Consider the following 12500-nt stretch of genomic DNA (forward strand, 5'->3'; position numbering starts at 1 on the left):
TCACCCTGTTGCCCCGGTCGCCCCTGTCACCTCTGTCACCCTGTTGCCCCTGTTGACCTGTCACCCCGGTCGCCCCTGTCGCCACAGTCGCCCTGTAGCCCCGGTCGCCCCTGTTGCCCTGTCGCCCCTGTTGACCTGTCATCCCGGTCGCCCCTGTCGCCACAGTCGCCCTGTCGCCACAGTCGCCCTGTCGCGCCTGTCGCCCCTGTTGCCACAGTCGCCCTGTTGACCTGTCGCCTCCGTCACCCTGTTGCCCCTGTCGCCCCTGTTGACCTGTCGCCCCGTCGCCCTGTTGACCTGTCGCCCCTGTTGACCTGTCGCCCCTGTCGCCCTGTTGCCCCTGTCGCCCCTGTTGCCCTGTCGCCCTGTCGCCCTTGTCGCCTTGTTGCCCTGTCACCCTGTTGCCCTGTCGCCCCTGTTGACCTGTCCCCCTGGTCGCCCCTGTTGACCTGTCGCCCCTGTTGACCTGTCGCCCCTGTCACCCTGTTGCCCCTGTTGACCTGTCACCCCGGTCGCCCCTGTCGCCTCTGTCACCCTGTTGCCCCTGTTGACCTGTCACCCCGGTCGCCCCTGTCGCCACAGTCGCCCTGTTGCCCCTGTCGCCCCTGTCGCCCTGTTGCCCTGTCGCCCCTGTTGACCTGTCATCCCGGTCGCCACAGTCGCCCTGTCGCCCCTGTCGCCCTGTCGCCCCTGTCGCCCCTGTTGCCACAGTCGCCCTGTTGACCTGTCGCCCCTGTTGACCTGTCGCCTCCGTCACCCTGTTGCCCCTGTCGACCCTGTTGACCTGTCACCTCCGTCACCCTGTTGCCCCTGTCGCCCCTGTTGACCTGTCGCCCCTGTCGGTCCTCCAGAGTCCGACATCAGAACTGCGTCCATAGCAACAGTCAGTTATAAAGAAACAACAGACCGATCGACCAATCAGAATAGAGTATTGTGTAATAAATAGATATAAATGCTGTGTATGGAGGCAGCCAGCTGGTCCGTCCTCACTGAGACAGATGTTTTATGGGACAAACAATGTTTTTCTTTGAACTCGTATCCTGAAAGACAAGCTCTGATTGGTCGGGGACCAGCGTGTTTGATGTCTGTGATGTGTACGACTCTATAATCCATAACCAGACACGTGTCAGGTGACCGGTGGTGATGTCATAGCAGGTTACAAGGGGCTCACAGCAGGTAACGCCGGCCCACAATGCTCCATTTCTACATGAGTTTGTGAAACATGGACATGTAAACAACGAGGACGGGCCTCATGAGGCAGGATTACAGTGTGTGTGTGTGTGTGTGTGTGTGTGTGTGTGGGTCTGTGTGTCTGTGTGTGTGTGTGTGTGGGTCTGTGTGTCTGTGTGTGTGTGTGTGTGTGTCTCACCGTCGTAGTTGACGATGAGGATCGCCAACATGTAGTCTTTGCCCATCATGGCTCCGCCCTCCAACATGTGGGGTCCAATCAGCTGGTGGCCCTCACACTCAGGCCCAGATGACAGACAGTTACAGCCTCCTGCTGCCTGTCTCTCTCTCTCTGTCTGTCTGTCCGTCTGTCTCAGTGTCTCTCGTCCCTCCGTCCGTCCCTCTCTCAGATGACACCATCAGTCTTCTTCTTCTTCTTCTTCTTCTTCTTCTTCTTCTCCTTTATTTAGTGTCCGGCCTGGCGTGTGTTCTCTCTCTCCTCTCTGTCTGATGAAGGATGCTGCTCTCCTCCTCTCCCTCTCTTCTCTCTCCTCCTCTGTCTCCTCCTCCTGATGATGTCATCAGGTCTCCTCCTCTGTCCTCCTCTCTCCTCTGTCTCCTCCCTCTGATGATGTCATCAGGTCTCCTCCCCCCCTGCTGATGTCATCACTCCCCTCCCTCTCTGACTCTCTGCCTCACTCGACCTTCACTGTAAAATATGACATTAAAGTACGTTTCCATAGCAACCACACACACACATTAACATTTTAAAAATATTTCTATAAAAGAAAGATGGTGAAGCCCTATTATAATATATATATATATATGTATTATATATATATATAATATATATATATTGAATAACAACAATAACAATAAATCAAATATAACATATATTATATATATACTATATATAGTATATATATATGATATATATAGTATATATAATATTTATATTATATATATTCTATAATATATATAGAATATATATAATATATAAATATTATATATACAATATATTTATATGATATAATATATATATATATTATATATAATGTATATTGTATAATATATAATATATATATTATATATAAATATTATATATACAATATATATATAATATATAATATATATATTATATATATTATACTATATATAATATATACATTATATATTATTATATATTAAATAAATATAATATATATAATATATATATTGAATAACAACAATAACAATAAATATATCAAATATAACATACAACACGTTATTCTATATATCTTGTTCTAATTGTTTATCACTATTATGTAGTGTAATGGAGATTCTGTCCCTTTCCCTCGATGAGTCCTAATGAACATTGAAATAAAGAACAGATGATCTGAATAGATTTTATGGGCACTGAAAAGCCCAGTGTCCAAATTTTCTGCAGATGTAGCACTGGTCTCTATCCAATGGAGGGCGTCTTGGACCCCCTCTGCCTCGTCCACGACCACGTCCTCCACGTCCTCCATGTCCTCTGCGCCATGGCTGCTGTGAGGACTGTTGTTGTTGTTCCAAAGTCATTTGTTCCAAAGCCTGGAGCAAAGCAAGCTGAGCCGTGTGGAGGTCAGCGTGTTGCGCCAACACCAACTCATCCTTCTTGTTTTTGTCTGTAATGCAGTGCTTTTCAACATGGCGGGCGTGTCTCATCACCTCAGCCAGTCTTGCGTTTTCCCAATCAACGCAACTTTGCTTGACTTTTTCACCAATGTCTGGTCTGAGTCCCGCTACGAAGGCGTTTCTCAGGTAGGTCTCCCACATTCCTGGTTCTAGTCCCATGTCGGTGGGCTCACTAAACCCACTGTGGAGGGTGAAGACACCATGGAGTCTGGTGAAGTAATCCTCAACAGGTTCACTTTGACCCTGTTTGCATGTGGTGATTTTAGTCATGTTGATTCTCACTTGGAAGGCTGTTGTCAATCTCTTGCTAAGCTCCTCCAGTAGCCTGATGTAAGGAACATTTACAGCCGCGTCCCAATCGGCCTCTTCAGGGCGTCGATCATCGTAACCCAATGCGTCTTTTATCTTGGCGTAGTTGGCAGCACCCAGATGTTTGAGGAGCAGGCTTTTCAGTTCGTTCTCAGTGGGTTGCCACTCTTTACAGAAAATATAGAGTTGTTCTGCCATCTTTAGCCCTCCTGCTGACAGAGGAGGGAGGTCAGTAAATGCATTCTGGATGACTGCGCCGGTCCATGGGCGCTGAACAACGGCCACTAGTATCTCTGGCAGATTGACAGTTCCATGCGTATCCTCTGGCAGGCTGGAAATCACTTCCTCATCTGATGAGGCCTCAGCCTGGGTGTCTTTCTCTCTCTCCATCTGAGACCTCGTTGTTACGTGCTGGCCTCCTCCGACGGTTCCATCCACCCCTGCAGAGGAAGTTGAGCTTCCTCCCCGGGCGGATGAGCTGGAGGAGCCTGCTATGGGGGTGGTGGCTTTGTTAGACGGGTCCATCTCCTTCTTTTTGAGCTTGGATTTACCGTCTTCTTCTGGGGTGTAAGGAGGAAGATAGGCGTCCAGATCAGGGTCCACGTTAGACAGCTCCTTAAACAACTTAAACAGAGGAGAATAGGGAGATGATGGTTTATCTGACTTTGTTTTAGAAGTTACTTTAGGCATCTGTTTGCTGTGACTCTTCCTTTCCCTACGTTCTGCTTCTCCCTTCCATGCTTTCAGACACCTTTTATGTTTTTCTATTTCCTCTAAATCTTTCCCCTTAATCTTCTTTCTGTCCTTCATCTTCTTCTCTACTTCTGTTAATCTGTTCTCTAGCTTCTCCAACTGATTTACGCTGAATGAGCCTCCATCAGGAAACCCATAATCTTTAATCCATGTAGAAACACATTCTATGCTTTCCTCTCCGTATTGGGATCTCATGACATCGATACGTCCTCCCTCAGGTGGAGAATCCTGAGTTTTACTCTTCCCTGAACCCATCCTGGGTTTCAGGTACGTGTACACGTCCCTTTACAACACAGGGCTTCCCTCGTGACGTCAAAGTTACTATAGCTCAACCAAGATAAAGCTGTAAGGCGAACAATGAACCTTTCCCCTTTTCTTCCTTTTCTCTGAGTCAACAGACTTCCACAATTGCTTCAAACATATGTTTTCCTTTAAGCACTGTGTGTGAACAATGACCACCCAACACAAATACTTCTTAGGTCAAGAAACTACAGTGTCAAAACTAATTTAATTTTGAACATCCATTTATATTTTCCAGTTCTCCTTTATTATCCCTTTCTTATATGGAGGACAAAAGATGCCAAAGGATCTCAAATCACGTCAGGAAATTACTTCAACCAAAATCCACAACAATCCAGTTATTACTAGACAAGTGGAAATTATTATGGAACTTAAGAAACCTCAATTTCTACTGTCTTTCAGTATCGTTATTATCAATGATTAAAAGAAATCAGAATTTCAACGTCTCACCCGGTTAATAGTTGATTTGTTGGACTCAATCAGGTCCTTTGGGTCCCAGTAGAGACGGTGGATCGGTCCTGTCGTCTCTTAACTTGTCAAGGTACAGGCAGGAGGTTTCTCCTGGACGGCCAGTCACCGGTCCCCCGTCGTCTCAGGACGATCTTCCATGGAATCCTGCCGACAACGCCAAGTTTGTAATGGAAATTCTTTCAATTTCCCTAGATGAGTCCTAATGAACGTTGAAATAAGGATTTCAAACAGAGGAAATGTCTTCGTTGTATTTTATTCTTGCAAGAAGAGGCACTGGTTATACAGAGTCACACAGAGTCTGCAGAGGAGCGCACTGCAGGAGAATATTACAATGTGATTATATAGAAATCTACAACGGGGAGTGTGGGAAAAGGAGTTGTTTTACACAGATAAGGAGTTGTTGTTACACAGTGTCCCAGTGAAAGTCAACACTCAGTACTTTCCCACTACATGAGACAAAGAGCACACATCAGACAGAGTTACAGTAACTTTCCACTGTTGCACAAAGAGACATCACTACATATATAGTCATTTAACATTACAGTCGTCATATTATGTCTTTATATTAATCTTGTCTCTAGGTGGAGGCTTCAGATAAGCCCAGTGGGTTTTTCTGCCTCTTCCTGCACTGTATATTATTCATTTATTTTTTTGTTATGTTGTGTAGTCTTAAATTGTGAAAAAAAAAAAAAAAAAAAGAACTATATTATAATAACCATCATGTTTTACAGTTAATCTATAATAATACATAGTTTATTATTATTTATTGCTGCTAGTTTAATCTATAATACATAATTTATTATTATATACTGCTGCTAGTTTAATCTATAATAATACATCATTTATTATTATATACTGCTGGTTTTAATAGTATGAATATGTAAAGTAACTAAAGATAAATGTAATGCAGTAAAAGTAGAAAGTAGCAGAACATGGAAATACTTAAGTAAAGTACAAGTACCTCAAAATTGTACTTAAGTAAAAGTGCCTTGTTACACTCCACCACGGAACTGTTTTTTCTTATTTCTTATTTTTTAATGTTTTGTTTTTATTATTATTTATTAATTTATTTTGTGAATTGTCGTCTTGTAGAAGGACATGTAACTTGACAAAATAAATAAATAAATGACTCAATAAATAGATGAATATGTCATTAAATGTACCAAAGTAATATAAAAAATATATGCAGCCATTAATTAATTGATAAAATGTGACATAAATTGATATTTCTGTTTTAATTTGCTTCTTTATTTATTTATCTTTGTTTGAATTCCCTTAATATTTATCTTTGTATTAATTCACTTAATATTTATCTTTATATTAATTCCCTTAATATTTATCTTTGTATTAATTCCCTTAATATTTATCTTTGTATTAATATTTATCTTTGTATTAATTCCCTTAATATTTATCTTTGTATTAATTCCCTTAATATTTATCTTTGTATTAATATTTATCTTTGTATTAATTCCCTTAATATTTATCTTTGTATTAATATTTATCTTTGTATTAATTCCCTTAATATTTATCTTTGTATTAATTCCCTTAATATTTATCTTTGTATTAATATTTATCTTTGTATTAATTCCCTTAATATTTATCTTTGTATTAATATTTATCTTTGTATTAATTCCCTTAATATTTATCTTTGTATTAATTCCCTTATTTATTTACTCTTGTTTAATTTTAAATACAAAGAAATATATAAAAAATATATAGCAAATATAGCAAACAAATATATAGCATACATACAATATTTTCCATATAAAATTACACATAAATGAAAATTAGAATAAAAACAGGAACAAGTGTGATGTGCTTAGTGCGCCAACAAATCTTATTTTGAAAATCTGAGCGGAAGTTTGTTTGTTTAGTGCCTCGTCACCGGAAGAAGAAGCTGTGACGTCATGTGACACGGTGGAATCCAACATGGAGGACATGTATATGAAGCCAGGTGAGAGTTTAGTTTCACTGAGCAGCTTCAGACTGACATTAAAGAGCTTAATGTTGGTCATAACAGTGTTTAATTAGTCTGACTGAGATTAATGAGGTTAAAACGTGTTTAATGAGTCTCTGTGGTGTGAGTTTAGCTCTGTATTTCTGTTTATGTTGTTATTCACTGAACTGTTCACCAGACTTCATTCAGAAAACTCACAATTTAAAGTTCCTTTAAGCAGAAAGAGGAGAAACTCTCACTTTGTAAACAAAAACAAGACTTCTACGAATCAATTCTGTGTTGTTGTTTAATTCGGCTTACAAATATTAAACCAAACAAGAATTATTCAGGTAGAAATAAATAAATAATATATATATATGTATGTATGTATATGTGTGTGTGTATGTATGTATATGTGTTTGTGTATGTGTATCTGTGTGTGTGTATGTATGTATGTATATGTGTATGTATGTGTATGTGTATGTGTGTATGTGTATGTGTATGTGTGTGTATGTATGTGTGTGTATGTATATGTGTATCTGTGTGTGTGTATGTATGTATGTATATGTGTATGTACGTGTGTGTGTATGTATGTGTGTGTATGTATGTATGTATGTATGTATGTATGTGTGTGTGTGTGTGTGTGTGTGTGTGTGTGTGTGTGTATGTATATGTGTGTATGTGTATCTGTGTGTGTGTGTGTGTGTGTGTGTAAGTGTATGTATGTGTGTATCTCTCTGTGTGTGTATGTATGTGTGTGTGTATGTGTATGTATGTATGTATGTATGTATGTGTGTGTGTGTGTATGTATCTATGTATATGTGTATGTGTGTGTGTGTATGTGTATGTATGTGTGTATATGTGTATATGTGTATGTATGTGTGTGTATGTGTATATGTGTGTATGTATATATATTTGTATGTATGTGTATATATATATATATGTGTATGTATGTGTATGTATGTGTATGTATGTATGTATTGAGGGTTGTATTGCATGTGCATATTGTATATTATAAATTGTATATTATAAATAATAATTTGCGCATATAAGAAAAGATAACAAATAGTCAATATGATTAAGATAAATATGTAAGTAATGAATTAGTATTATGATTAAGTTATATTATAAGTAATGAATTGGTATTATGATTAAGTTATATTATAAGTAATGAATTGGTATTGTGATTAAGTTATATTATAAGTAATGAATTAGTATTCTGGATTGATAACAAATTTATATTTTGATAAGGATAATTATATCAGTAATTAATTTATATTTCTGTATGACACAGATTAAAGGCAATAATTATAGTTAGAATAATTATAAATAATAATAATTATAGTAGACAAATTTAGGTAAATATAATTAGAGTATATGTATGGGTCAATAATGAAGGTGGATAATAATTAATAATTGATTTATGGAGAAGCTGTGGGATTAAATGAGTTTATACTTCGTCAAATAATGTCCCGGTTGAAAAAAGAGCCACACATTCAGTGAAGTCTGGTTGGACTCACTCCACGGTTAAATGACAGGTGATGGACCCGTCCCGGTGTTGGATTCGGTTCTATGACCCAGATATGGACAGGTGATGTTAGAGATCCACCTTTACTGTGTTTCTGACCAGAGCACCAGAGTCTGACCGGTTTGATCCCAATCAGTAATGTCGGATATGAAGAACTGCATTTAAAAAGCTGTAAAGTAAATGTTGCTTTAAGCCTCGAGGCGAGAATCACTCACTAATTAAACATTCAATATGACACGGAGGAATGAATCTGTGTTGGTTAGAGTACGGCATACAAATAATTCACCAAAAAGTGATTATACAGGTAAAAACAGAAGGTTGTTATTCAACCAATAGCAATAATACAAACCAGATCAAACACAGCAGCTGATCATCCCTCTGTACTGGAGGCTATGTTATATATTTTATGTCTTTAATGCACATATTTGTACATATTTCTTATACCCTCATTTTTATTATTTACTTATATTTCTCTACATATACTGTGTTATATATATTATAGCATTATGTACATAATTTACATGATGCTTACTCCTTCATTTCTATTTTCTCCTCTGTCTTTCTGTGTATATGAGAGCAGCTGTAGCGTCTCACAGGGATCAATGCAGTGTTTGTGATTGTCAGAATCAGAATCAGAATCGTGTTTATTGCCAGGTGTAAGAGATTTACACTAGGAATTTGCTTTGGTTATGTTGGTGCAAGTCAAACAGTATAATAACAAAATAGATAAAAACGTTGAGCGTAGCGGAGCAGCTCCTCCTGGTTAAAGCCTCGGAAGCTGTTCTCTGACTCATCCCGGTGACATCCCATAATAACACCGTACATCACATGTTTATCCAGCTCTTACAAGCCAAGTCTCCTGAAGACACACTCTGGTGTCAACCACCAAACATCTTGTTTTATGTTCAGCGACACGCAGGATTGATTGATTGATTAGTTTAATTTACTATCGATTAACTATATTCTGGTTGCAGCTCATCACATCTCTTCAGATCATCGTGGTTCGGTCGGATCTGGTGGACGTTGTTGAACTGTTCCTTTAAGAATGAACCTGTCTCTCTGTGTTGCTAGGTAACCAGGAGCGGGGTTGGAACGACCCCCCTCAGTTCTCCTACGGCCTCCAGAAGGCCCGCGGACCGCAGAGGAACCTCCTGAACAAGAGAGCGGCTCCACCAGCAGGTCAGAGAACCCGGTCTGTTATAAAAACCCTCATCATCCTCAGTGTCTTCATCACCTTGTCTCTGATTGATCCTCAGGTGTCGGAGCCCCGCCCATGACCCCTCCCTCCTCCAATCCTCTGGCTCCGCCTCCCAGTGGCGTGGCCCCGCCCCCTCTACCGCCAGGTAAGGAGCAGAAGAAGAGCTTTTTATATTATATTATTATATTGTATTGACAGCAGACTCCGCCTCTCTTCCTCGCAGCTCGTCCTCCTCCTCCTGGCTGTGAGGCCACGCCCCCTCCCCCTCTGGGACCAATGAGAAGTCAGAGGGAGGCGGATGGCAGCCAATCAGAGAGCGAGCCTGACGTAGAGGCCGTGGTGTCGGTGTTGAACCGAGCGCTCGCCGCCTGCAGACCGTCCGTTAAGGTGAGTCTGAACTCTGGACTTTTATTTTGTTAAATCAAATTTAAATGATTAATTATGGGTTTAATTTTATGGGTCCAGCTCTGTGTGACCTCTGACCTCTGTTTGACCTCTGTGTGACCTCTGTGTGCAGGATCAGGTGTGTAGTGACGTGGCAAAGAGACTCCGCCTCCTGGAGGACAGCTGGAGGTCAGGGAAACTCAGCCTACCTGTGAGGAGACGCATGGACGCCCTGTCTCTGGGTAACACCTGTCTGTCTGTCTGTCTGTTGGTCTGTCTCTCTGTCTGTATGTCTGTCTGTCTGTCTCTCTGTCTGCCTCACTGTCTGTCTGTCTGTCTGTCTGTCTCTGTACTCACCTGTCTGTCTGTCTGTCTCTCTGTCTGTCTGTCTGTCTGTTTGTCTGTTGGTCTGTCTCTCTGTCTGTATATCTGTCTGTCTGTCTCTCTGTCTGCCTCACTGTCTGTCTGTCTGTCTGTCTGTCTGTCTCTGTACTCACCTGTCTGTCTGTCTGTCTCTCTGTCTGTCTGTCTGTCTGTTTGTCTGTTGGTCTGTCTCTCTGTCTGTATATCTGTCTGTCTGTCTCTCTGTCTGCCTCACTGTCTGTCTGTCTGTCTGTCTGTCTGTCTCTGTACTCACCTGTCTGTCTGTCTGTCTCTCTCTGTCTGTCTGTCTGTTTGTCTTGGTACTCACCTGTCTGTCTGTCTGTCTGTCTGTCTGTCTGTCTGTCTGTCTGTCTGTCTGTCTCTCTCTGTACTCACCTGTCTGTCTGTCTTCCTGTCTGTCTCTCAGAGGTCCAGTCCTGTCGCTGGGACTCAGCTGATGAGCTCCATCGCTCTCTGATGGTCGATCATGTGACTGAAGTCAGCCAATGGATGGTCGGTGTCAAACGACTCATCGCTGAGACCCGGAGACTGGATCCAGAACTCTTAGAACCACTTCGGAAACCTCCAGGTCCTGTCCAGGACCCTGCTGTACCAGATCAGGACCCTGCTATACCAGACCAGGACCCTTCAGTACCAGACCAGGACCCTTCAGTACCAGACCAGGACCCTGCAGGTCCAGACCAGGACCCCTCAGGTCCAGTCCAGGACCCTTCAGTACCAGTCCAGGACCCTGCAGGTCCAGACCCGGACTGTTAATCCTGCAGGAATTAGCAGGTTATTTTTTTCTCCCAGCAAACTTTGACACTTTGAACCCAGACCAGGATCTGGTGCTGATGAGGCCCACATTCACTGTCACACCTCAGCAGAGGGTCAAAGGTCAGAACCACAGGAGCAGGTAGGGGGTCATGATGGACACACATCCTGTCTGGTCTCTAGACTCTGGACCCTGGACCCTGGACCCTGGACCCTGGACCCTGGACCCTGGACCCTGGACTCTGGACTCTGGACTCTGGACCCTGTATCCTGTATCTGTGGACTCTGGACTCTGGACCCTGTATCCTGTATCTCTGGACTCTGGACTCTGGACTCTCACCCTGTTCTGTATCTCTGGACTCTGACATCATGTGGTGTTTCCCAGCAGAGCTCTCTGCGTCTCAGTAAACCTGATGAATCATAATAAATCTCTTTTCTCTTCTTTCTACTCCGGAACGTCGTCCTGTTTTTATTCTTTATGTTGTAGGAACATCAGAACCCATCAGGAACCAGACCCCGACCCATCAGGAACCAGACCCCAACCCATCAGGGACCAGACCCCGACCCATCAGGGAGCTACCGGACACGACCAGCAGCAGAAGAAGAAGAAGAAACTCCTGACAGCGTCACAGTTTTTCAACCGTGAGTGAAACGTAGAAATAACAACGTGGAGATTAATTATAAATGATGTGTTTAATTTAAACATTTTCAGTTTCATGTTATATAAGTTCCTTTTTAATCTGTTTAATTTTAAATATATTAATACATCAAATCTACATCATTCTCGTGTTCAGACCGATCAGACTATTTCAACTGCATTTAAAGGCAGCAGGTTTCTGTAGTGTTGAGATGTGACCAGCAGGAGGCAGCAGAGGACAGCAGCGCCTCACACTGGTGTGTGTGTGTGTGTCTTTATTGGTGTTTTAAGTCTCTTTGTGGTTGTTTTGAGTCTCTTTGTGGTTGTTTTGAGTCTCTTTGTGGTGGTTTTGTGCCTCTTTGTAGTTGTTTTGAGCCTCTTTGTGGTCGTTTTGAGTCTCTCTATAGTTTCAGTGACCGTCTCTTCACCCTGAAGCCTTTTGTTGTGTGGTTTCATCACGTTTACTCTCCTGATAGAGTCTTCTGGGAGCCCGGTGCTCCCGGTGCTCCCGTTGCTCCCGTTGCTCCCGGTGCTCCCAGTGCTGCTGGTTTGGCCTCAGTCGGGTGTTACAGGAAGCAGCTTTAACACCTCAGTGAACTGTGGCTGTATAGAAGAGCTCAGCGTGCTCAGACATTAGAGGTGTCATCATGTAGAGGAGCTCAGCTGCTGTGTGTTCATGCTGCGTCTGTAATGAAGGCTGCAGCCTGTCGAGGGCGCTGGCAGCTCCTCACACTCTGCTTCATCATGGTTCAGGTTATTATCAGCTGCAGAGAGACTGGAGAGCTCAGTCTGAACTCTGCTGACCAGTCAGCTCTGCTTCACTCCTCCTCCTCCTCATCTTCCTCCTCCTCCTCTTCCTCCTCTTCCTCCCTGGAGAGAGGAGCCTCGGAAAGAGGAAACCATGCAGAAAAGATGAGTGACAGATAGACATAGAGAGAAACAGAAAGAAAGAGCCTCGTCCCCACGGAGACAAACAAACCTAAAAATAGACAGAAAAAGCAGAGAGAGGTCCGTCCCTCCGGCC

The 12500-nt window shown here is 42.3% G+C and overlaps 2 protein-coding genes across 5 annotated transcripts in view; one reads left to right on the top strand and one right to left on the bottom strand.

Annotated features, from left to right (window-relative positions):
• Positions 1-1713, bottom strand: part of apbb3 (amyloid beta (A4) precursor protein-binding, family B, member 3) — a 6706-nt gene extending 4993 nt beyond the window's left edge. For all 3 annotated transcript variants that reach the window (XM_037747678.1, XM_037747679.1, XM_037747677.1), the window contains exon 1: positions 1370-1713. In XM_037747678.1, the coding sequence (XP_037603606.1) occupies positions 1370-1436 (67 nt within the window). In that variant the 5' untranslated portion in view covers positions 1437-1713. The remainder of the gene's footprint in view (positions 1-1369) is intronic.
• Positions 1714-6499: 4786 nt separating this feature from the next.
• sra1 (steroid receptor RNA activator 1) lies at positions 6500-11292 on the top strand. 2 transcript variants are annotated; one of them, XM_037749712.1, is made up of 6 exons: positions 6500-6610; positions 9192-9299; positions 9377-9463; positions 9542-9705; positions 9836-9944; positions 10493-11292. In XM_037749712.1, the coding sequence occupies exons 1-6, from the start codon at positions 6586-6588 to the stop codon at positions 10840-10842; spliced, it is 843 nt and encodes a 280-aa protein (XP_037605640.1). In that variant the 5' UTR covers positions 6500-6585; the 3' UTR covers positions 10843-11292. The 2 variants fall into 2 exon arrangements, with proteins under 2 accessions (XP_037605640.1, XP_037605641.1); XM_037749713.1 differs by having other exon boundaries at positions 9377-9457; positions 9539-9705.
• The last annotated feature ends 1208 nt before the right edge of the window (positions 11293-12500 follow it).

This window comes from Sebastes umbrosus, chromosome 17, assembly GCF_015220745.1.
Source record: "Sebastes umbrosus isolate fSebUmb1 chromosome 17, fSebUmb1.pri, whole genome shotgun sequence".
Taxonomy (NCBI): domain Eukaryota; kingdom Metazoa; phylum Chordata; class Actinopteri; order Perciformes; family Sebastidae; genus Sebastes; species Sebastes umbrosus.